Below are 26,550 nucleotides of genomic sequence, written 5' to 3' on the forward strand. Positions count from 1 at the left end.
AAGTTACTCTACCTAAAAAGAAATCCCCTTAGGGCAAGTTCTAAAGTACACATAGCCTATTTGTATTTATATTATGTATAATCAGGAAGATATAGGCTACTCAAGGTATTCAAAAAAAAGTCAGCAGAGAAATGGCCTCTAACCTTTAGACTAATCATGGAGGTGGAACAAATTTGTATTGGGAATGCAAATTACTAGTGAGCCTAAAGTCACACCTTTACAATGTTTGGTTGAAACTTTAGAATTCCTAAAAGCTACAAAACGTCACATTTAATAAATTGACAAAACTATCAATAATTTCTACAAAAAATAAATTCACTGTTGGTTACTCTAATGTGTTATAGGCACCTCGTTCTGTATGTGAAAGTTTATGAACTAGTAACTGCAGGTGTCCTGGTAGTGGAGCATTTCCTTCTACCTCCTTCTCAACACTTTTTGGACCTGGACAGGACAGGAGAGGGTTAAAAAAAAAAAGAAAGAAAGAAAAAAGAGCAGCTCCACATCGCTGCCGCACGGTGGGGGTGTGAGCGCTCCCCCCACACACACACGCAAACATACACAGACTGACATGCACACGCTTGGTTTCTCAACAGTGCAGACAGTTTAGTCACTCGGCAATCAGGACAGAGGACGGTCGACACCGCAGCCAACTGTTACCACCTTTGGAAAAGACGTCCAAGTAAGTTTTAGTTCTATCCACAGTTTGTAACTCGCTTGTAAAGCCTATATAAAACATTTGAGAGTGTGTAAAACAGTTGTATCTCCTTCCATCTCCTTTGCCTTGAGAAACCTCTGTGTAACGTTAACCTGAGAATAACAATTAATGTTAAATTACATTTTTCCTACCTTAACTAACCGATAGTGTAGTGTCCTCGTGCCACCTCAGTTAGGTTAGCTGTGTGAGCTGAAGAGACGTCCGTTAGCAGCCGTTAACGTAACGAACGTCAGCCATAAAACTTTTTTTGTGTTTGTTTTAATTGCGTTAATGGTAAAGTGTAGATGATAACCGAGCTGATTTGGTTCATAAAGTGTTTACACCCTTGAGATAAAAGACACATAACGTCACCTTCGTACAGGTTTCACGTGTTGTCATCGCTCGTTAAGATCTATGTAAAGTTTGTAAACCCTGAAAAGCGGTCCCTCGGCTATTCACTCCTCGTGACGTTGTAGCTACGCTGTAACTAAAGTTCACAGTTATCGTCTCAGTAGCTGGGTTTCCATCCAAGTCGTATCGAATTTAAAAGCGGATTTTGTGAAAATGCGCAAAAAGCAAAGCGAATTTATGCCCGTTTCCATTCATTAGTGTTTTGCGATTAGGAGGAGTGCACCGTGAGATTACGTCATAAGAGAGCGTGACTGTATCCATCAGTTGACACTCAGCTGACACTCAACATCATGGACAATTTACGTACTTTCCGGACTATAGACGCACCTGTATAATCCGCACCAGCTACATTTTAAAAGAAAATACATATAGCCTATAGGCCGCACTTGAATATAAACTGCAGGTTTTCATGTTGTAACATGAGATATTTACACAGAAAGACAGTAGGAACTGTGACAGTCCGCTCGCTTTTCCGCTGTTTTGGTTATGCTCCTCTCCTCCATGTGCATCTGTTTACATACGAAGCCGGTGAAAAATCAATAAGTTACATAACGATGTTACGGCGTGTGTTTGTGTAGTCTTAACCGTCATAAACAAAAGATTATGGGTTACGGAGCGCGTTTGTGTTGCAGTGCAGAGAGGAGAGCTGGGAGACCGGGGCGTCGCTGGGTGAAGTCCAGCAGCTTCACCCACAAACTCTGCCTCAATTCGCATAATCTGTTTCCATCACAAAAACTCGCATTTCCTTTATTCAACTAGTGTCCAGCTGGACTGACACAAGTTGGCCGCACTGTAATCATTCCCCATGACCACACTAGATCTTGATTGAGACCTTCATAGTGCCCCTTTGATGTAAGTGATGGGGAGTAAAATCTGCAAACCCGCATTAGAAAAACTAAACCAGCCTTAATCTCAGGACCAAGTTGGTCAGAGCAGATTGATATCTTAAGATACAGCCATTTTCCTGTAAACGTCTCACCTTTTGCAGCTCTGGGGAAACAGAGGGGTTTTTTTATGATAAAAAATTAAAGGAGAGACATGCTATTAACTTAACTTAGTGTCATATTATCTTAAAATCAAAATTCTAATGTTTTGTGGATTTGCCACTGACCTTGACATCTGATATCTTTTAATACAGTGGGAACAGGAGGAAATAGCAGCATCATCATTGGGCTACTCATATGGGAATCTGAACGTTTTTTTTTTTTAAACAGATTTAGACAGATGTCAAATGATCCTGAAAATGAAAGTCCTTTGGGATTTGCCTATTTTTAACTTTTATGGGTTCAGCATTATGGCAAAATTAAAATGTCATTAGCCTATTAGATATAGTTGGGGTATTAGACCACTTGTGTCAGGAAAACTGTCCTTCAACACAGGGATCAGTCAATGTCTTAACCTAAGTGTGTTTTAGTCTGCAAAGACTTTGTCGTGAGTAATGGAGCCATCTGCTTTCATAAAGCATACTGTATGCGTCAACAATATCAGAACAAGAATCATTACTCCTATTTTGGACAGAATCATAACTCCTATTTTGAACATGATGCTCTAAAATCTATCACGATTTCCCTGATCAGTCGTTTTACAACAAGGCCATGGTTTCCCTGGGATACAAACATTATCTGATGGATTTCTGTTACAAGACTGTAACAAGGTATCAATATGGTAAAACTGAAAAGTAAGCCAGTCACACCTTCTTGAGTTGAGTGCACACTTTCAAGCAATATTGTGGTTTACACATATATGTAACCCTCAGTTACCCTCTGTTTTCATATCCTGTTATGCTGTACTACACATTGTGTAGATTCACCAGTTACTCAGCAACAGATTCTATTTGAATAGTTATGCTGTTAATTAGTAAAAGTTTGTTTTTTGGGTTCATCAAAATGTGCAAATCCGTCACCATTGGTGTTGAGTACTCTGTGACTGCAAATTAAACAAATAATCAGTAATAATAAATGGGTTGAAGTCACTTGTGCTCTGTTAAGTTGTCATAGGTGCCATAGGTCTACTGTAATACCCCAATGCGTAATCATTTCCACCAGATGGTAGGAAGTTACCTGGCGCTGAATACCAGGAGGGGATTTCACCACCTTACGTCGGCATGAAAGTCCGTACTTTTATTGTTTTATCAATGCTTCTTTAGTACAGCAACTGCATGATGTAGCCAGCCTATTTTCACTTGTGGAGGTCTGGAGGACTCTTGTTTTTTGCTTTGCTTATATTCCAGAGTAGGTTTTGATTGGAGGTAATAGTACTTATTACTTTTAATTTCCACCCCATGCAACCATTGTTATCAGACAAAAATGGCAAATGATCTTTTTTGATTGTTGACTTTTTAAATGTCAACCATGTCCATACACAGGTTGCACAGGTCTTTTTTTATCAGCTCCTCCTCCTCCTTCCTCTTTGTTGTGTGCAGCACTTTCACACATTTCTCTGTTTCTTAACAAAGCAGCGTGGACTTGTTTGATTTCTCTGGTGTGTGATGATGAGGCCTTATCACGTTATCAAGACACAGTTTAGTGAGTTTAGTGCTTTGCTGCTTCCTATTGGTCTAGTTCTATCATTGCCACTTCTTACCACCTCTGATCTCTACAAATCAGCACATCATAATCAGAACCCATTGCCTATTGCGTAATCGCTATACTGCCCTTCCTTAGGATATGGCAGAACTGTTTCCTCTCACTCAACCAAAAATGCTCATCTTTTCATTTTAGTCACCAAAACACCATGGTAGACAATGAACTACATCCTGTCTATACAGAGGGATAAACAACATTGTTGCGTGGTATTAAGGGCTTTAGTACCAGGATGATGGATCAGGTTCATGCCAGCACGATGGCCCCACAGATGTGTAAATGGATTTATATGATAGGAGGTCGTACATGGAGGTTGGCACATGGTCTGACTTTTTGTGTACGACAGGGCTGTAGTTGATCCACGCTGGGTTCATAACAGACAGGGCTACTGCCATCTGCCACTCATGCTGTCTTCATAATCATCTCTGTACCCCATGATTCTGACTGCACTCTTTGTATGACAGACAAGCACTGATTTTAATTGAAGACCTCTTTTCGTACTGCCCACCAAAATTGTGTGATGGTGATGAGACCTTTGCCAAACCACAAGGAGGAAAGTGGGGGCTATGAAGGGAAAGATGGCAACGTCGGGTCACAGAATTTGGAAAGTTCAGGTGACTCATTTGCACACACAGGACAGGGCAACTCATTCTTTCTGCATATGGTTTTTGCAAGATGAGCTCAATCCTCCTCTGGCCTGTTTCCAGCTGCCCCAGTTTAAATAAACCAAATTGTCTCTTGATTTCAGCAGCATGTACTACTGTAGTTCTTATACAGAAAGTTACAATGGCACTGTTCCTTGGAACTGCTGTTCGGCTCTGCTCTGAATTTCCATTCCACTTTCCAGTCTTTATTTCCACTTTGGAAGAGATTTTGTCATTCACTTTTAGGTCCACTGTGATTGGGTTTGCTCAGGTAGGCTTAGAAGAAATCAAGCTTTCAAATAGCCCCACAGTGTACTGTATCTGCCAACCCATGTGTGAGCTTTCATGGAAGTTGTGCAAAAAGAATTTGAGTATATTTATGGTTCGGCTTGGCTTTGTTCCTAACCTCTACTATATAGTCTGTTGGCTTCTTTAGAATAAATTGGGCTAGGCCTGATAGCCTATTTAATTTGTTGTTTGAAAAATATAATAAGTAGCTGTGGGGTATTGTTAGGAATTGTTTTCACATGGACAGGGCTCAGCCAACAGACAATGTTCATTACTAAGCCTTTTTTAATCTGTTCTGCTGCTCACCATCTAGACATAAAGACCAACAATCTCCTTTAAGGATTATCTACTTTGCAGGGGTATCTGCTGTGAGGTTTGGGTTTGTGCTGTTTTCGGTTTTGTAAACATGAAATTCTGTTAGGCTATTGAATATCGAGTACATTCAATAGCCAAGTATAGGTGATTAGTACGCGTAGTCTCTGCCTACTTTCCAAACTATACCAAACAAAAAGTTTAAACCTGGCCAGTTATGTTGGCTCAAATATACAGTGTTTATTTGTAGTGTTCACATGTGGTAACTCTAAATAGAATAATTAATTCTCTTTAGATGGTTTGTAGCAGTTAAATTGTAGTAATTAGTGGATCCTGACTGAATCCAAATTAACCATGAAACTAATTGGAAAGGTCCACAAAGAGAAGGAAGAAAATTGAAGACTTTATTAGCAATAATATGGTCATATAATTGTATACATGTGTTACAGTAATGTAGTAATTTTGTATATGTTTTTTATGCAGTGACAACAATAAACTTAACATAACTTAACACCTTGTGGGGAAAAAAAGGCCTACAACGTGATTGCTCTTTTTTAAATACCCTGTTCTATATTTAGAATAGGCTGGTTCACTTCCTGTTGTGATGATGCACAAACCAAAAGAGATGGCAGTTGTGATCTGACTGTGTCACTTCTCACTTGGGTGTATACACTGACAGACACACTGCTTATCAACTAAGAGGAAGATTAAAGTCTAGTGGACCGATGTTAGCAAAGTAAATATGCTTCATTTGCAAATGTGACTGAGTGTCCAAGGTAACCACAAAGCCGTCTACTGCTGATACTTCCTGTTAGTAGGTGAAACTATACCTCATGAAACATTACTAGAACAGCACTTGCTCTGCCATAACATAACATTCATTGTTTGTATTTGGTCTAATAAAAAAAGATCAGGAATCCACCATTATGAAAGTATTTATACAATGATTTATCAAAATAAAGTACTTTATTGAATTACTGTAAGCAAAATATACATGTACTTCAGAAATAAAACACACTGTAACTGCAGATAATGAGGTTGTGCTTACAAAAATAGTAGGGGTGTGCATTGGCACTGCCCTCACGATTCAATTCGATTACGATTCGGCAGGTAACGATTCGATTCGATTCTCCGATGCATTGCGATGCATTGCAATGCATCAAAATTCTACTGCACTCAACACGGCAAATTTTTCATCAGTCATGAGATATTGAACAAGAGATTTTATTGGCTGCACATGTGTGTATTATCACTCTCCTGTATCTTTGACATAAATATTATAAAATAAAATAAAATTGAATGGTATGTATTGGATATGGCATTTAAATCACTTCTAGGGCTGCCCCCAAAAATTAGCCTTGGTCGATTGGTCGCAGGAAAAAACAAACAAACCTTTGGAGCCGTGTCTCAAAATCTAGACTATGGGGCTTTTATTTTGAAGGGCCAGATACAGGAAGTCGTGACACTTTTTGTTGTTGTTGTTGTTTTTACACGGCACCAAGAGACCCCCGTCTACAGCCTGAGCTCAGTCACTCCCCCTCCTCTACTGTGTTTATTGGTGATAAACGGGCATGCTGCCTGTAGTGACGGTAAAACCCGACCGGCTTGTTGAGTCTCGGACCCAACACGGCCGGACTCATGAGCGTTAATTAATTAATTCTCAATCCGACCGCGGGTGAAAAAAAAGAAAAGGAAAAAGAAAGCCAGCGGCATCGATATTTTAAATCGATCCGCCCACCCCTAGCGGCAACACTGCTACTGCTGGTGCTACTTAGCATGTAGCTACAGGCTGCGCATGTCGTTGCTCCGTAAATGCCCCCGGAGGTAATTGTAACTTCACAACTTCATTTGAGGCCAGAAAATAAACAGTAACATAATCGATTATGGCACGTTGCCACATCGATGCTGAATCGTGCATGTCCCGCATTGCAATGCATCGCCGAATCGATTATTGTTGACACCCCTAAAAAATAGTCAACATTATTATAACCAAATTCACAATGTGAAACAGTCTTTGTGCAGAACCTACAGCTTGGATTTTCAAACAGACCGGGGAGAAGAGCTTGTCATCTGGTACACGGGGAGTTGTCTTCATGGGATATTTTCAGACTCCTCAAATAACCACAATGGATGGTTATATTTTCAGTCTTCCCCTGAAGGAAGAGCTCTGGTTGTGGTAAATATTTTCTTTGGACTTATGGACGCTAGTTGGAACCATGTTGCCAGAGAGTTTTATAAAGTGTCCCTACTGTGCTGTATGTGTGGTGCTGGCCTGGCCTGCAGGTGTTTTCTCAGAGGAAAATGTTACTCACAGAGAAGTCATTGAACACAGTCAGTCATACTTGTTGTATGAAATATATATTTATATATGAGTGTGAGGTAAACTGATTGTAGAACAATGCAGACGTAAGTGTAACATGCCCAAACTTAAAATGTCAGACAGCAACAGAGGGTCAGATTCACTATATTATGGTGCTGTCTGTTATTTTGTCATATGACATCAGACAGATCTGTTGAATATCTGTTGATATGGTACAGTAGTGAATAAGTTACACTGTGTATGTGACTTGAAATAATGTTAACTGTAAAACATGTGTAGATTTAGAAGCTAGTTGTGTTGTGTTTACAATAGCATGCCTACTGTAACTGTATGGACTCCAAACAGTCATCATGACTTAACCACTGGCCACCTTGTGGTGGCCCCAACCCCCCAATCTGTCTGACTAGGTTGGTTCCTTTTGTTTGTCAAGAATAAAAGAGGATTCATTAACAAACTTGCTTTCACGGGCATACAGTATTGTCATAAAACCTAATTCTACAACAACAGGCCGATTGTTGTCTTATGGAAGTGGTGATTAGAGCAAGTTGGGCTGTTTCAGTCTGGAGAAATGTGCCTGGTGAAAACAAATAAGGCTGGTGTTGTTGCTTTGAAGATTAAAGCCGGATCCAACTGTGCAGAGTTCCTCATATCCCTATTCTGTGGCTTATATACTATGCTATTAGAGCCAGACTAGCACAAGGCTAACTGCTACTGTTTTCTGTCTTACAGTATCTCTTCTTATTCTATCTATCTTACATGGCCAGACTATTCTGTGATATTCCTCTCTAATGTATAACCAAAACATTTCTTTACTTCTCTCTTACAGGAGCGCAACAATGGGGAAAGGATGCATCACGGTCACCAAGTACTTTCTATTTCTCTTCAACCTCCTCTTCTTTGTAAGTAATACATTTCTTCATCATCACATGGTGGTCCTCCCGCAGTTTGCACATGCATGCATACTATGTCACATAGCCTTCACTTCACTTTACACATCTGCATGTGTTGTATAAAGATAGGTCTTCTATGCTCAGACACTCAAGACCTATTGAGAGCTGTGTGATGCCTTCCAGGTTTTTATTTTGCCTTCTGCCACATGAACAACAGCCAGGACCAGCAGCATTATGTCTTTGTACACCTATACATTCACATGTCTGTTCAAGTCATTTAATTATGACACAATTGAAACACACATGTCTATTAGGATAAAATGACGTGGTTGAAGTGATGATATTTCATATCCAAATAGACAAAGGATAACTTCACTGTGACATAATACTGCTTTGCAAACTACTTCTTGCTATTATTCAACAGTGTAACTCAGGAATGGCAGATTGTGTCCATATTTCCCTGCAATTTAGCTGGTTGGCTCAGGCATACTGTACCACCACAGAGCAGTAATTCTAGGTTGAATAAGCAGGCCTATTCAAATAGGACCAGAGATCAGTTGAGATACATAGGGAAATGTTGCTGCCCTGACTCTGCCTGGAGCAAAGAGTACCTCAGCACATCCAGGTCTGAACAGCAGCAGATGGTTTGTGTTTGTTTCCTCCTTGCTCACATTGACCACAACATAAAGTCCAGGGGTTGATAAAACCCCAGACTCTTAAAACCGACTGCGAGGATGTCCAGACCTTTCCAATGAGTCTGCGGCTGTAAACCTGATGCAGACCTTTGATGTGAATGCTCAACTGGTGTCTAAGCAGAAGCGTGTGTGTGTGTGTGTGTGTGTGTGTTGTGTCAGTGTTTGTCCATGTGGACACATTAGACAAGGGGAGGCTAGGAGGCCAGGAAGTGGTGGGCTAATGATGGTTGCCAGGAGCTCAGCAGTCCCTTTAAATGAACAGCTCCTAACCAGGGCTCTAATTACTTTTGTAAGATTGGGGAGGGGTGGTGTAACAGAGGGGAAGCTGGTGAATCAACAAAGTCTGTCATCTATGGATTTTGCCCCCACTATAAGGCCCCATATCCTCTAAACAAGGGTGCTCTTAATTACATCGTTCGGAACTTCATCACCTCATTATGTGGTACACAAGACAAAACAGGTCATTTGTAGACGCTGGCAACAAAATGTTCCAGTCTGGCAATGATGATTCCTGTTTTTTCGAATAGTGGTGATCCATTTATGCACATTTAATACTATTTGGTGACAGTTGTGATAAAATCCAGCAAAGTGGAGGTGAGAGCAGGTTGATATCTTTAAGAGAGGAGATACTGTATGTGCCTCTTGTGATCTATTGTGATCACATCCTCATTCCCTCTGCATCTGCTGAGAGAAAGACATAAAAGAAAGGGCAAGAGAAGAGTTAGAATTTGATCAATTCCAGATGTGACAGACTAAGCAAGTCAAAATAAGGCTCTTTTAAGACATACCAGGACCAGCAGGCCCTGTTTTACTCTCACATGCGATTCGGTACCTGATTTTTCTATTTTTCTTCTTTGCAGATCTTTGGAGCATTGATCATGGGCTTCGGACTCTGGGTCCTCTTTGACAACCAGAGCTTCATTGCTGTTCTGCGTAAGTGATGTAACACTAGCACACACCTTGTGTAATAACTCTAACGTCATTCGTCTGAGCACGGTGGAAATGTAGATAGCGATACTGGACAGTGTGTTTGTCAGATCCTAAAACCCCTGACCTACTCTGCACAGTTTATGTGGACTCATTCCCAAGGCACCACAAAAGGATGTTCGCAACAGAAACCAAAAATATGACTCAGATGAAATCTGACTTCCTCTGCCAGGCTGCCCTGAAGACATACAAACACACTTTAACCCACACATCTGTAGAGATCCAGAGGAGGAGGTGACAGTTATCAAGGTTTTGTGTCATATTGGAAATTAGCGGCTTAATCCCCCCCACAGTTTCCACAGAGTTGTCCTTTGAACTTCTCCCAGGTCCCCAGATGGCACAGGGCCGCAGATAAAATCTCCCACCCCCACAGATGTTGTCGTAGATCTATTTGCAGACACTGTGTAGTAAGTGAGAAACCAAGCCTCCAAACATCATGCTTTAAGATGCAAAGTTGACAGTTTTGTCATAGACAACCATGTCTCTCACTTAGGTTATCTGCTGTGAAGGCACTAAAGAAAGAATAATGAAAGCCAGCTCTAGCCTTGCCTAAAATGAACAGGATCCAAGTACGGAAACTCTTAGTTGCAATAAATCTTGTTATAAATGCTTTCAGTGTATTCTTCCCAGATGGAGATCTGCCGACAGCAGCAGTGACGTTTTCTCCCAGTTAACAAAGAAGAATTCTTTCAGTTTATTATCTGGCAACTTCACACTTGTTGGGAGTCAAATTCAGCATTTATTTAAATTAGACAGTGATGCTCCTTTCCCATAGGAGATACATTTTGAGTAGCTAGGAGTTCTAGGAATCTGGATGTGGTTATAACCTGCCTCACTGTGCCAAACTGAAAGCTCTGAGCTTCTGTTCCCATATTGAGACTATTCAAACAAAAGTGGGTAACTTTATTTGAGCTGAAAATCCTTAGTTGATGATATTATGATTATTATTATTAATGTTTTTTTTAATTTATGCAGATTCTCCTTCTTCTTGCTTTTTGTCTCATTTTATTTTGGGCTATAGATAAAAAACAGGTGATAATCTATATCACCTTAGTTCTAGATGGTATGCGTGTACTAAATTAATACATTTATGATTTCAGACAATAAGCAAATTATTTTTATTTGAGATATATATTCCGGAGCAGGGCGGAAGAAATGTATATTTAGGCTGGAGGACAGTGTTGCTTTGACTAATGGGTTTTGACGAAGATCATCCAGAACTGACCTTGAGTCCTGAACCATTTTGAATGAGCCATATCTCCCTATTTTGGCTCTCGAGGTCATTGCTGAGAGAGGAATCGCTTCAAGGTTATTATTGAGCCGAGTTTGCTTATCTCCAGCCAGGCGTTCAGAACATACAGGCAGTACAGTATCCATCATCCCTGCCAGCCCCAGTCCTATTGTTATGATAATCCATCTGTTCCTCCAGAGATAGTGGAGATCCTGCTCCACTGATACCCTGAGGATATCCCTTCCTACGAGGGGTTCGATGACCTTCTCTCCTCCGTGTCTTATGTTCCCCGTACCCCTGGGTGGGTCAGCCTCAACTCCTCCCCCTGTCCATGGATTTCTAACCTCACTGGAAATCTCTTACCACTTTGTAAAGGAACAAAAACCAAAGCTGCACACAAGTTTGTTTATTGACTCTGTGTGTTCCCCTTAGAAGCTGTACCATTGCCTGGCCATAAACAGGATCTCTGTGTTTTCAGTTTCCATTCTTTATGAGTGATATTAATAGAGGCCTCTGCAGCTGTCCCAGTGACTCCAAGCAGGGGAACTCTGGGGAATGTTTGGGTTTCAGCCCCCCTTTATTTTTCTGTTAAAAGGCCATCTTCCCCTAAATGTATACCGTTCTACTGTATATCAATACACTGCTGTTGATAGTTTACCCCCACGATATGATGTCTTGAGTTTATCTTGCTGGCACTTGCCAAAACATGGCTTGCCCTGTGTTTAAACAAAAGTCAGCCTTGGAAAGAAGGTCTTTCCACAGCCAGAGAGTGTGCCAGAGCCCAGTTAGGAAATATGCTGCAGATTATTTCAGAAACTTTCCAAAGTCGTGAAAAGAGGAAAGAGAACTTGGATGAAAATGATTTAGATAGCTCAAACTCCAGAGTTGATATTCCTTATGTTTACATTTTAAATCTGCATAATGACTCCTCTCCAGCTATTTACAAACAACTCATCTCTGGTTTACAGACAACAGTCCTCCCTCCACCCTCAGCAGCTTATATCATTTTCTTTTTAAATGGAAAGTTCTACGGAAACCACCCAACAAACTATTTTAGAAAGTCTAGCAGAGACCTACATGGAATTGTGCCACAGTGCATGACAGAACAGCACAGTAACCAGGCAACCACTTGCTGACTTCAGGAGAATTGTATGTTTTCCTACTGCAACAGAAGAACACAGATGTTAGCTTTACTGCTGGAAACATGTCACGTAGCTACCCTACTGTATCTGCTACTCTGTGACTTCGACACACCTGGGAGTGTCCCTGAGAGGAAACTTTCTTTTTTTTTTCTTTTTGGCTTTCAAAAGAGCTTTGTTTCAAAGTGTGACAGAGAAAGTGAAGTGTAGCTGAAAATGTTAAAGTCCTGCTGAGTGCATTTTAGTGTTAGTTGTTACATGATGTTAGAGGAAATAGTCAATCCAAAAAAGCTGATGTCTTGCCATAGCATGCCAAGAATATTAGAAAACTGCTCAGATGAAAACATTAGAAGTGGTCACAACAGAGAATTGTTATGAGGTTGCATTAGACATGCACGACTCAGAGTTTTTCCTTGGGTTGCAAGGAAACCGCACACAGACATTTATCTCAGTTTTAGTCAATAGACATAGAAAACTGGTCTATGATCTAAATGGAGGAAATGTGTTTATGGTTCACTAGGAAATCTTTGTTTCATTCACTTGTTCTAATCTTTTCACCAATCAGTGAGCTGAAAGAATGAACACATACTGTGTAATCAGTGCAAGTTGAGCACTTGAACAGTTGTCACTGAATATATATTAATCTATTGAGAGTGATTTAGCAATGTTTCTTCAGGTATTTCAGGAAACCTGTGGACCTTTACATTCATCTGTAGCTTTTTTGCAGGCACTGGTTTCTGTGTGCACGCATGTGTGTGTGTGTGTGTGTGTGTGAGAGAGAGAGAGAGAGAGAGAGAGTAATAACAGGCTTCACCAGAGTGCTGGATATAGAACATACAATATGCTTGTATGCCTGCCTTTAAATCATACCCTGTAGCCACATGAACACTCTGCATATGTTGACCCAAGCACTTTTAGCTTCACTTATTCTGAAAGGACCACAGCCCTGGTAGTTCATATGTACATTCATGTAATGACATCTTTGTATGTCAGAGTTGTTTTAATACACTATATACAGTACATACAAAATATGATGCATAAAGTATGCAAATATTTTCCTTTTACCTTTAACCTTTAGCTTTTTTTCCCTGTTACAGAATGTATCACTTGGTTTATGATACCGTATGTGGTTTTATTAAAAAAAAAAAAAAGTTTTAGTTGAAGTTTCTAAAGATCATCATTCAGCCATAGACTGTAAAAAGAATGGACGTAGCGTCCGTGACGTCACCCATTGGTTTTGGGGAGTCGTTTTTGTGACTCAAATATGGCGGCCTGGACAGCGCCATGTTGGATTGGCCGGCCGAGAACCCGCCCACTGGCCTCGAAGCAGCTGTCCACGGAGCTGCTCGGACCTGTCACTCAACGTTTCCGCGCCCTGATTGGCCAGAATTTTAACCTAATAACAGTAAAACTATAGAGTTAAAAAAAAATTCACCCCCCTCAGAGTGTGTGCGGGGGTAGAAACTATCGATTGAGACGAAAAAACGTTCTGACACCAGGCTTTTAACATGTTTACTGAGGATGTAAAGTCGGCGATTTTAACATGGGGGTCTATGGGGAATGCTCCCTTCTGACACCAGCCCCCAGAGGAATCCGAGGGGATTGCAGTTTTTTGAACGCGGAAGTGAGCTTCACTTCTCAGACCGACAACTGCCCCCTTGCATTCAGCTTGTTTAGCTCAACCAGCCACCTGAAAGTCATTTAGAGTTGACAATGGTGACAATGAGACAGACAACAATGAAGAAGGTGGAACATGAGAATTACAGGCGTTGCTTAAACATGGTCTATTCTGTTCTTCAATTTTTCTATTGATTGGTTTCTAGATAGCATGCAGGATGGGTTGTGCTTTGTCTGTCTTCGTAGTGTTAACTATCCATTGAGTATGACATTAATTATTTCAGCTACACTGTTTTAAAGGGACAACGAGGAGTTTTGGAAAAGCGAAGCGTTTTCACACTACATTTATGAGCCTCCGCGCGCACCGTAAAATTCTTTTGACCGGCGCAAGACGGACTCATGTTTTCATTCATCAATAATTAAAGTCAGAGGTTCAAAGAGGTTCACATACCACCGTAGTTCCGACCATAAACGGCGATTCAGCTACGTTATTCTCATGACTCGTTGCGAAACTGAAAGTAAAGAAACGCTGGTCGGCTCGACCAGCATCTCCGCCACCACTAATAACGTTAGAGACAGAATGATATATTTATCGAAAATGGGCCCATTAACAAGTGTGGGTAGCGGAGATTCATCCACATTAACATGAGACTTTTTTATAACCGATTAGAAACTCCTCGTTGTCCCTTTAAGTAACAAATGATTAAATTCATGGGAACTGTTTATATCTATTGATTGAGGACCGAAGAATACTGGGGTATAGTTTACAGATCTCTGCTGCCTCACAAATTGCTCATTTATGTTTGGGATAATTGCACAGCCTGAAACCTGTGATAATGTACAGTCATTAAGTTTTACACAGTTGAGTTATATAGAAAGACAACTTGTTTTATGGTCTGTGAGATAATTAACTTTCATTGTGCATCTGCCAGGGTGTATATAGGATATGTGCTGATTGCTGCATGAAACATCAGCAGAGAAAAAGAGAGGGGATTTGAATGAATACATCTATCTAGCTTCCAAGTGAACAAGCCAAAAAGAAAACATTGCATTATTTTCATAAAGCAGCGGTGAAGGAGCTGCTGCGTCAGTCTGCCTCTTCAATGAATGAGTTATCTGGCTGGTTTTTGCTTGGCCCAGAAATCCTTAGGAGTTGAAGCCATTTCACAACGCTCAGATTCTGGCTCCATCTGCAGACTGAGCTCTGGCTCTCTGGAGCTCCTCCAGCCCAGATAACACAGCCACATAATAGCTCCAGTTTATCTCCTCTCCAACCTTCCAATCTTCCATTTCAGTGCCAGTCCCTCCTCCTGGATCCCTCCCGCTCCACATACCAAAGACGAAACTCAATTAATCTTGCCACACATTGTCTTGTCTTGGTCCAACTCTCTCTGGTGTCCTATTAGAATAAGTTTTGTGGGAGAAAAACAACAATAATATGATTTCAGAGGATTGGACGATTTGTTCTATGAAACAGTTTTGGCTCGCTCTTACCCTCTATATCAAAATGATTTTTGCATGAGAACAAGTCCTTCCTCTGTGCTGCATTTTCTTTTGCAAGCACCCACTGTGGTTGAAGCAGAAACATGAGCATACATGTAAATCAAAGATAGACTCTGTGGCTGTTCCTCATCACTTCATCATTAAAAATTGTGTGGGATATTGTATTGTGGATGCTATCTGGTCAAAAAAGTATTGCTGAGTTTAATAAAAGAACTGAATTCAACTACAAATTCTCGCTACGAAAATGTAGCAAAACCACCTGCAGTGGTTTTATGGATACTGAACTCGTGTTTGTTTTCTTATTTGTTTTTACCAGAGGAATCATCAGACACAGTGAAAGTGGCTTCATACATCCTCATAGGAGTGGGTTCGCTGTCGATGGCCATGGGCTTCTTCGGCTGCATAGGGGCCATCTACGAAATCCGTTGTCTGCTGGGTCTGGTGAGGACTCACATTTCAGCTCTCATGCTAACATGCTACGGCTTGTTTGCATTCTCTTCAGAGTTAGACATTAGGTTAACACCTTTATCACAGCAGTAAACAAGATGTGCAACAGAAACTCAGACCACAGTTCACTGATGACCACACAGGAAACAATGCCGTGCTACATGAAGGAGAAAATCGGTGGGGTTTGAACCTAAAAGTCAACCTCATCCTTCTTCTCTGCCATCGGGGTCAGTAGTTTAATTGTATTTACAAAACGTCCTTGTTTGATTAAAACACTAACGCTAACAGCATACATTGTTTTGAATGGCACATTCAGCTACATGCACCTGCTCAAAATGTCAGGCTTGACTGAGAACACCTTACAGGCTCTTGCTGATATTAAGCCCTTGAGCTTTTCTGCTTCTGTGGGGGCAGAGGGTTCACAGCATGTGTGGATTTACTAAGAGGTGGGGGGGTGACAGGGATAAAGCCGGTGAGATGTGGGGGGTACAGCAAGAGTGGGGATGGGTGCATGACCTCCACAGTGTTAAACCTGCTAGGAGTTAACTGAAGAACTGCTGTGACCTACTTCTTCCAGTGACAGTGACCAGCTGGCAGTAGACCCCCTATGACACACACACACACACACATACACACACATGCACCATATTCACACTGAAGGAGGCCATACATAAGGCTAAGGAAGGTATAAAGGAAACTGTATAAAGATTATGTTTAAAATGTATCTGCCAGCATAGATAGATGACAACTGAAACTGAAGGGTAAAAAATCCATATCTAGTTTTTCCTTTCTTCTGTTAAGTGTCTAGTATTCACCCCTGTCTCTTTAAGCTTTATTTTGGTCTAATCTAATCAGAGAAAAATGTTCTGAGAAAAATCTTTCCCTGCTAAACGCTGCATTGTGTTTAAACATCACATTGTCATTCAAAGATGTTGTTCTGGTAAAATATTGATTATAGCTGTCTCTTTTTGTTATCTCTTCCACAGTACTTCACCTGCCTCCTTCTCATCCTCATCGCCCAGGTCACTGCTGGAGTCCTCATTTACTTCCAAAGAGAGCCGGTAAATATGAGTGAATTTTATAAATCTACCTTCTTTATTTCCCGTTTTTATAACTTGTCACTGAGATTCTACGGTAATTTTTAGTCCTCTTAGTTTGTAGTTGGACTGCAACAACGGTGCCAGCCCTATAATTGACAGCGTGATCATATTTCCACCACTGGTCAGTTGAATGCCACGTGACTGTGACTGACTGGCCCTTGCTCTTTCAAAATGAAAGCAGTTTCCAGGCAGGGGGTCATTTACAGCTTGTAGTATTGCAAACATAGCACATTTGAAGCCAGTGATGTCAGTTCAGTTCACTTCAAGTGTGGTATGATCATCTCAAGAGGTCCAGTCGGCCTAAATGAAAACAAAGGTCCTCAGGTTTGCTTTACCGTGCTGTTGCGATGGGAGGCTCGAAAGCAAATATGGCTGAAATCAGCACAGCACAGTCTTTTATTTCAATTTGTGTGGCTCCTGATTTTGTCAGACAGTTTACACTGTGAAGAAAAATACATGGTCAAAGAAGGAAAGAAAGAAAATTGTGTGTTTCAGTCACTATTTCATACTTGTTCTACTGGCTAAAAAAAGAGAACAGCTTTATGTGCAATTCTTCATCTCTATGAAAATACTCTGTGTGTTAGCACAGAGAGGAGAGAGCCCCTCCTCACGACTGTCTCTGGCTGTATCAGGTCTTAGCTCAACCTGTCACTAAGCTCCCTACTGTACATCCTGTGATCAAATAGTTTCATAGCTAAACAAATGGAAAGTGATGGGATGGAGCTTTTTTGCCTGATGAGACCTGAGCTGCTGGTAGACTGTGAGATGACGTAGGTGGACGTGGTTAGATGTCTGACAACTGCAGAGGAAGCAAGTAGGGTTTGAGATGACAGTTTCCATTGTCGTCTCATTTCCTCCTCTGCGTTTTTTTTTGTTTTGTGTCAATTAAAATGGTGTGGCCAACAATGCCCGATGTAGATCAGTAAATTATCACTCCAGGAATTTAAAAAAACACAATTTTTGTTAATGTCTCTGATTATGCAGCACCCCCTAAAGGTGGGAAGTTTTTGAAATGGGAGTCAACCTGTGAAATAGCAAACTGTGATCAGCTTTTGGTAGATGGATAAACAAGCCCAGGGGGAAACTTAGGTCACTAATACTCAGGAAAGAACAAATTGGAAAACAAGTCAGACAGGTCTTAAAAAGGCACATATCAATGCTCTGAAAACCTTGTGTCTCAAAAATGGAAAGAAGAGTGGAATATTTCTTTATCGGTTACTGTTGAAGTTGAATAAACAATTAAAAAACACATGGATTATCTTTAGAAGAAAAAAAAGAAACCAGATATTTTTGAATTTGTGCATGTTTTTAATTTATGTGATGGAGAAAATATGACAGGTGTACTGCCATTACAATGCTCACATATTCCTAAAGGACACTTTGTCTCAAGACCCTCAAGCTAAGAAATTATGTTTGCATCATTTCATAAGTGATATGCTTAAAACAATACCAGTAAAACCTCAAACTCAACTCAAAAACTCATGCACAATACATCCCAATCTCACATGACCTTTGTCACTTTTACATATGTGAAACATTTGGACATCTGTGGTAAGTCACTCAACACAATTTTACCAAATATACCTTTAATGTAACATGTATTTTGAGCTCCCATGTAATTCTCCCATATCAAACTGCTGAACACACCAGTACTGCAGCACTACATCCGTAGTTAAATAATAGAGCCCGCCTTGTGTGTTTGCACTGTGTGTGAAGGGAGTGTTGTGTTTGAACACACCAACTCTGGGACCAGTTCCATGCTCTGCACATGGTCAGTCCCACCCAGCACATAAAAAGCCTTTCCCTTGATAAACCTCACCCATGAAGGGTAGACTCAGGCTAGGTGGAGGCCGTAGTTGTCCCCTCAGCTGTAAGCCCTTCAGCGTGTATGCAGGGGTATGCATGTGTTTCTGTGTATCTCTGAGTACATGTCTGCAGCCTTAGATGCGCTCCCTGTGTTTAAGGCTCACCACAGGGCAGGGTGGTGCCCTTTCCCAGAATAGGGTGAGGCTTGCACTCATCTCCAGTAGAGCTCTGAAACTACATCTCCACCACTATTTTGTGGTCTTGTACACATAAACACAGAGACACACTTCTGCTAAGCTGAATTTGTGCATTTCTTCAGCCCTGCATGGGACTTCACAGTGTAATACCACCCGAGGTGTTACCCAACAAAACATATAGTTCAGATACTGTAGGTGTGTTTGTTTTCTTTTCTTCCACACTGTTTGTCTGTCTGCCATGCATCATGATTGATTTCTGTGTGGACAATCAATCCTACATGCATTTTGAGATGCTTCAAGTTTGCATTGTAATAATATATTGTTATCTCATTTCTAGTTGAAATATGAGATGTCCAACATCATAAAGGGCATGATAGTCAACTACACTGGGCAGAACAGGACCACAGAGCACACATGGGACTTCATTCAGAGGACGGTGAGTTGACTCTTTAACCTGGTTTGAACAAGACACGCACACACAAGTCTCATACTAAAAATAAAAATGAACATCATTATCATCAACATACATCCATTGAACAGGTTCAGTTAGTATATTTTGTATCATTGATACACCTGTAAATGCATCAACATCACACCCGCAGGTTGGATTAACAGAGTTTTCAACTGAGGTCATTTGGTGAGAGTCTTTATCTAAAGTGTGTTTTCCAGTAACATGAGTGTGCAATGCATATTTTTAGAGTGGGTGTCTTTGGTGTGAAGTCTTTTTTTTCTTTGTAATGCTTCGTCCACACCACGTCTGCAGAGAAAGAACAGGAAAACCAATCTGTTACCCTACAGTACTCTACTTACCTAAAGTGACTTACTTATGTGGTGTTGTGTTTTGAGCAATTATTCAATAAATTAAACCAGATTAAAAAAACAAACGGCATCTAGTTTATTTTAAATAAACATGAATAAATGACTCTTTCCATTTTCACATCCTGCCTGTTTTTCATATCTCCAGATGAAGTGCTGTGGATGGACTGGTCCAGGAAACTGGTCTGACAATCTTTCAATCAAGAACAGCTCCAAGAACCTCTACCCATGTTCCTGTCGCAATGAGACCCTGGCTGGTACAGACATCCAGGAAGTAGGCCTGTGTGAACACATGTCCGCGGATCTACCGATCTACGACACGGTACATAACACTTCTTAAATCTGTCCTGGTGTTTTTGCACTAAATTTGAAAATAGTGAAACTGAATTTACTGTTGAAGCCAAAGTGTCAGTCTTAGTACTTGCCTTATACTATATTTTTAATAGTCACTCACTCACCATTCAGACACCTTATGAAAGTGTCTGCTGCACTTACCTTACTGCACTGCACCAAGTTTCTTCACTGCAGCTTTTTACTTTTTACTTTTATTGATCAGCCACGAGACATTCACTGAACAGACATGTCGGACATCATGTAATTTAACTGTTTTTGCTTTCATTCACGATATCTACAAGTGATGCTACAATGGTGAACATATATATTTATGTGTTTTAAACTCTTGGTAGCTTTACACTTCTTGATTTAAAAGTCATGTTGGAAGGGTTTGTTGAAGTGCTGAAACATTTTCACAGTCACCCTGAAAGTCTGTGCCATGATTCATAATATATTATTATACTAATAATATTTTTTATGTACACATACAAAACATTTGTTGTCAGGGGACCGCAGGTTTGAACAGCTTTTCATAACAATGTATATTTTACAAAGTGATCAAATTTACAATATAAGATGATAATTTGAAAAGCAGCTAGTAATTAAAAGCAGTGAGGAAAATGTGTTTTTTAGTACAGTTGAAATAATTTAGAATATAGTTGAGACATTCCAGTGAAGTATAAATACCTCAAACTTGTACATGAAGTAAATGTACTTAGTTACATTTACCACGGTGCCACCTTAACTGTCTCCTGTGATGAATGCTAGCCAGAGGTCTGATGTCTGTGTAAATGGGAACAATTTATCTTGACGCCCGTGTTCCTGCAGCTGGGTGAACAATGCATCAGCATGCCTGCATTGTCCTGATAGACCTCACACCTTTACTCATTACATAAGTCAGTTGGACTCATGTTGTGTAACTCCTGGTGCCAGCTCAGTGTGGCACTGTGGCTGCACTTAATCAGCACAGTGATTTCAGGCAGCCAAGGCGTGTCGTTTGTGCTTTGTGATGTGTTCAAATACCAGGAAAGGTCTACTGTTCTGTTGTTTGGTCTGCATGTTTCAGGAACTTTACTCTCTCTCTGCTGTTTTCCTCAGCTCAGCTAAGCTGTGTTATTCTTCCCCGCACTGACTCAGTCCAAAGCCAACAGTTGTGTTTTGAAAAGGCTCTGTTCATGTCCGGCTGGGATCACGTAGTCATTCATCTCTCCTCTGCACATTGGCTCACTGCCCCCGTCCTCCCCCCTCCTTCCATGTCTTTCTCAGTCTCATTCTGTCTCTCCTTCTCCCTCTCTTGTTCTCTCCTCCAGGGCTGTATAACCAGTGTGGAGAAATGGCTCCTGGAGAACTGCGGGGTTATTCTGGGAATGTGCGTTGGTGTGGCAGTTGTGGAGGTACAGTATTTATCTCTCCCTGACACTAGTCTGTAGGCAAGTCCACACTTTTGCTGCCCTAGATGAAAGATGATCAACATGAGGGAAATGTTTGGATATCTTTCATCATGGCCTCAAAACGTTGACGCTATATCGCACTGCCACTTGCCACGTTCAAAGATGGCTGTCGTCATGGTTTTGTGACCAAAGAAGGCTCTGACAATCAGACACTTAATAGGATGACCATCTTACAGTGTGACTGCTGCTATGACCTACACACCTACTAGCCAACCAACAGCACTCTAGAATGAAATCATATATTCATTGTTACCACTACTGAGGCGCAGTGAATGACACCTAGGATGATGTTTCATACTTATTTATTGATTCAATAGATGGTAACAAAATAATGATCTACATAAATCAAACTTGATGTCATTCCCAAATATATTAGATCCATCTCACACAGTGTGGCTTTTAGAAAACTCATAAGATCTCACAGTTTGTATGTGCCTTAAAAGGATGAATTCAGATTTTGATCTTAGTACCATACAGCTGAGTTTGGACACTATTCTACTATTCTACCCATCCATACAGCCCACGAATCTCTTCCTGCCATTGTAAAAGAATCAACGTCAACACAAAAGCTGCATTCTTAGTTTAACCAAAACTAGTGTAAGACGTTGTAAGTCTGAATTAAACCGATGCTTCACAAGTTTGGGAAATATCCCTGTAGACCTGTTGCTGAAATTGATTCCACTCTCAGTTTGTTGATCTCTGTACATGCAGTACAGTAGGCCCTCATCAAAGCACATTTTGAAGTTTTTACACTTCAGTCTTTGTATGGATCAAATAAAAGAGATGTAACACAGTGTTTCCTGACCTAATATCAAGCCTGGCTGCCAGCTATTAATTTTCAATTTTTTTCTACTATTTCAAATGGGTAAAATCATTGCAGAGCTGTGTGCAGGACATTGCTTCACACAGCCCCTCTTTGTCCCACTGCCTTATTTCAAGATATACTGTTGAATCAGTTGGCTATAGGAGGACCAGTGGCCTGTGAAGAAATCCATCAAGTTTTTACCTTCCCTGTCAGTCTTACTCCACCATTCTCAGTTATTTGGGCCTTTCTGATCTGCCCCATTTGTAGACCAGGACTGGACTCACTAGCTAATTACAACACAACATTGAACAATGGAGCCATATACATTCATTATAACAGTTCAGTTATTTGTGCCTAAGTACATGATAATTACAATATTCCTGTGTAGCACAATATACATGGTACTGTGTATTCATTTATTTAATAAATCCCCCCCCCCCCCCGAAATCTAATGCTGTGGGAAACACTGTACCGTGTTAATTAGTGAGCTTTAGAGATACATGTAGGCAGATTTAAGTTTTTTATGTTAATCTCTAGGCTTCAGCTTCATATTTAATAGAAACATGTGTAATTGGTGTCATTTAACTCTGAGCACAAGTAAATAAAGAAATAATAAGCACATTTCCCAAAATGCCAAACTATTCCTCTGACCAGAACAAAAGGATGTTGTCCATAATTGGTCTGGCTGATCTCTGGAGCACCTTTATACACAGACCTTGTGTGTTGATGGATTTTCTTCTCACATATTTTACAGTGGAGTCATGTTAGTGTGGAATCACATTGTTGCCAGTATGTAGGAGAGGAGAGGTTGGACCTGCCAATAAGTCTTTAAACTGCAGCTTCATTTTAAATTTCTGTAGTTAATTAAATTAGTGGAGCAACAGGAAAATGGGCACCTATTTTAATAATCAGGGAATAGGAATTAGTAATATTGTAAAGTGGGCATTTGCCAAACATCATGTTGGGTCCTGGGAAATTGTAATGGGCTTTTTTTATTATAATTATGGCAATCAGGCAAGAGACCAACTGTCACACAACTGCTTGTTATTTGCAGCTGTATTTTCAACAGATGAATACGTGAGGCAGTACAGATTGTATAACGAATGTGATTTAATTCTCTGGGTTTTACACATATTCATGAGTGAAAGTCTGATAACTAAGGTGATGACTCCATTTCCTCCAGCTCCTGGGGATGATTCTCTCCATGTGTCTGTGCAAGAGCGTCGTCCAGGAGGACTACACCAAAGTACCCAAGTACTGAGCTGAAGATGTAGCCAGCTTCACACCACACACAGATGGATGGACTCTTTCCCTCTCTCTCCTTTTCTCACATTCTTTTGCACACACACACACACACACACACACACACACACACACACACACAAAGCCAGCTGTCTCCTCCATTTGAGCGTCTCCTGCCTTGACAGCTGCCTCACACCCCATATGTCTCTCACACACACACACACACACACAAACACACGCACACCTCTCAATCCAACTTGACACACTTGTTGGACATTAGTTCACAAGTTACCAATCTTGTCTTATCATACGTGTTTTCTAAGTGGACATTTGTGATATTTTTCTAGTGGAAGCCTGAGAGTTGTGCCGTTTGATACTATGCAAATGTTATTTGTGTATTGTTTGTTTTCCTTGGCTGACCTCAAAGACGCGCTTAACATTGTAGTAGAGAGAGCACTTTAGTGACATTTGGTGAGCTGAGAGCCAGAGCATCTTCTGACTCCGGGGCAGGGAGATGAGAGGGAGGTGGGAGGAGTTTTTTAAGGATTAATGCTACTCTATGATCCTGCAGCTGGTATTTTTGGTGCACAGGGTGGAGGAGAGGCCCAGGGCAGGGCTGCTGTGGTGGAGGTTTTGGCGTATATCATCAGCTCCTCGTACCCAGCAGCCCTAATATTAACCTTCTTTTACACCCACCACCACCACCACCACCACCTCCCTCCCAGTATCCATCATCTGTTAGCATCTCTAAATCAAATCACTGTCTTCCTCTCGGGTGTGTGTGACTGGTAACCAGTAGCTTTCCAAAATGACTAGTTTTGCATGAAGTAAGTGTGTATGATGTGTTGAGTGAGTATTTTATTTCTTTTTATTCTTTTTTTGTATTCCCATGTCATCTCGTGGTTTTTTTGTTTTGTTTTTACAACTGCATGACTTTAGTAAGGGATTTTGGCACTTCAGTGCTTAGTCAGCAATTTCTATGGGAAAGCTCTCACACATACACGCCTGTTTTAAGAGTCCTATTGTTCTTCGTTTCCTTTTGATAATGTACAGAATGTGGCTGCCACTGCAGCTCGTCAACTTCTATTTGGCCTGAATCAGGAAAATTGCAACCCTCAGAGTGATTCTGTCATCACTCTTGAGGCCAAATTTTTATTTCTCTAGTAAAACATTAGTTCGTGAACAGTCTACCATAGCGCCTGCATGCCCCAAACATCTTTATTTAAGATCCTCACACCTGCCTTCATTTTGAAAAATCTTGTTTTAGTTTTTTAATTGTAGCAGTAACATGAAAACAGCAGCTGTTTCACCACAAGGTATTTTCCCCTCTCTGCACAATTGTTTGGCCAGGTTTTATATTATCAGTAACAAGAGCAGAGGGAAAAAATTGGATGCTGTGCAGTGATTGCATATTTAGCTATCAAAAGATGGCTCATCAACTCATGTTGCAAAAACATTTTGTGAGTTTTCCCATCCCACTTATTGACCGTTTTTAATGTCTCAGTCCTCCCATTTCATTTTGAACACACTATTATGGCTGAATTTATGGGTAATTAAGTGAAGAGTTTGCACTTTTATGTGGCTTGTAGTTTTCTCATGCCATCTCAAATAAGTTATTTCAAATCATGTTCATTACGCTACAATTACACAAGAGAGAGGAAACTGGCCGTTGTATAAAAGAACAGTAGTGTCTTTGGCAATTGCAGTCAGCCTCTATTTAATGACCTGACAAATTGATTGCATTAATTTATAGAAATGAGAGATGAAGGCTTTTTATTGTGTTTAAGATATTTTTACACTTTTACAAAAAAAAAAAAGAATTTTGTTACGTAGAAAAAATATTTGTGGACCTGTAAGCCAAGTTTAAAACTATGTTGTGTATTTGTTTTTATTATTGAGAACTATTAAACTTAAATTCACTTAACTCTGCTTTAATTTCATTTTATTTTCATAAAAACTTGTTGAACAGAGCTTAAATACGCACAGGCTGTTTGTCAGACAGGGATCTTTCCCTCGTGGTCAGATGTTTGGTACCTAAAGCTACCAGAAGATGGCAGTATATACATAACAGTGTCAGTAGCTCAGGCAGACGTGCTTTAAGACAAGATGAGCAAAATTAGTAGGTTATGGTGTTTTAGTGGGAAATTGAAGATGTTAAACCTAATTTATAAAAGCTGCAGCTTTAATTATGAGCTTTATGCAGATTCTTAAGAAATAAGTTATTTCACTGCCTTCCTACTTCTACTCCTCTAAGCTAATTTATTTCTTTTTCCCCCAAATTAGTCTTTGTATTTTCTTGTTAATTTAGTCTGACTACCTTGTGGCTGAGCAGAACAAAAAGCTCCACATCCATTCACTTCACTGCGATAACAGGATTTCTGCTCTGCAATAAATAAGAGAGCTCTTCTCGGAAGATTTAAGTGCAATGACTCTTATCTAGGAAAGGGAGCGTCATGATGTCATATCATGCCAGAAGCTAATACCTCACCACACACCTACACTGCTTTGAAGCAGAGCAACACAATCACAGCACAGACCTTGCTGCTCTAATCCACTATTGTCTAAGACACTTAACCTCAGTATAATGAGTACAGTTTAGTGTTTGCTCTGGAGACTGTTTTCAAGTAACTGCACAGAGCTGCAGCTCATCAGGGAGCTCGGTCCATGCTCACTGCTTCAAGTGCCAAACATCAATTTCTCATTTAAAATGCGATATTGAACTTCAGAATAACATCTGTGGGCTACTTGAGGGTAGGAAAAAATGGACAGTATCTTCGCAGTGGATTAGAGCCAGAACTTTATTGGACTGGAAAAAGGATCTTCACCGGGCAAATAGCCCACATGACTGAGAATAACGTTTATAAAGGCACAACAGTCATCACACCACAATCAATGATCAAAACGATGTACAATAATGTGGTGCCTTTGTAGCTGAATGGTTACTACCCCATGCCACATAACTGTAACATCCATGGTTGGGGTGTGGCCAGGGATCTTAGCTGCATGTCATCATCGTCTCACTCTCATTTACATTATGACC

General features: G+C 40.5%; 1 protein-coding gene across 1 annotated transcript; it reads left to right on the forward strand.

The window, feature by feature from the left end:
- Window positions 1-605: 605 nt before the first annotated feature.
- Window positions 606-25,434, forward strand: cd82b (CD82 molecule b). Its single transcript, XM_085778693.1, has 9 exons — window positions 606-679; window positions 8,078-8,150; window positions 9,697-9,769; window positions 15,630-15,754; window positions 16,747-16,821; window positions 19,201-19,299; window positions 19,828-20,001; window positions 21,323-21,406; window positions 23,452-25,434. The coding sequence occupies exons 2-9, from the start codon at window positions 8,088-8,090 to the stop codon at window positions 23,527-23,529; spliced, it is 771 nt and encodes a 256-aa protein (XP_085634819.1). The 5' UTR covers window positions 606-679; window positions 8,078-8,087; the 3' UTR covers window positions 23,530-25,434.
- Window positions 25,435-26,550: the final 1,116 nt, after the last annotated feature.

The sequence above is a fragment of the Trachurus japonicus genome, chromosome 6 (assembly GCF_045865225.1).
Source record: "Trachurus japonicus isolate A0001 chromosome 6, Traja_1.0".
Taxonomy (NCBI): domain Eukaryota; kingdom Metazoa; phylum Chordata; class Actinopteri; order Carangiformes; family Carangidae; genus Trachurus; species Trachurus japonicus.

Bases quoted from the DNA above. Each gene is read 5' to 3' on its own strand.
- cd82b (XM_085778693.1), top strand. From the start codon at position 8,088: ATGGGGAAAGGATGCATCACGGTCACCAAGTACTTTCTATTTCTCTTC. The intron at 20,002-21,322 runs GTACATAACACT...TCTCTCCTCCAG, and splicing joins ATCTACCGATCTACGACACG to GGCTGTATAACCAGTGTGGA. The intron at 21,407-23,451 runs GTACAGTATTTA...CATTTCCTCCAG, and splicing joins TTGGTGTGGCAGTTGTGGAG to CTCCTGGGGATGATTCTCTC.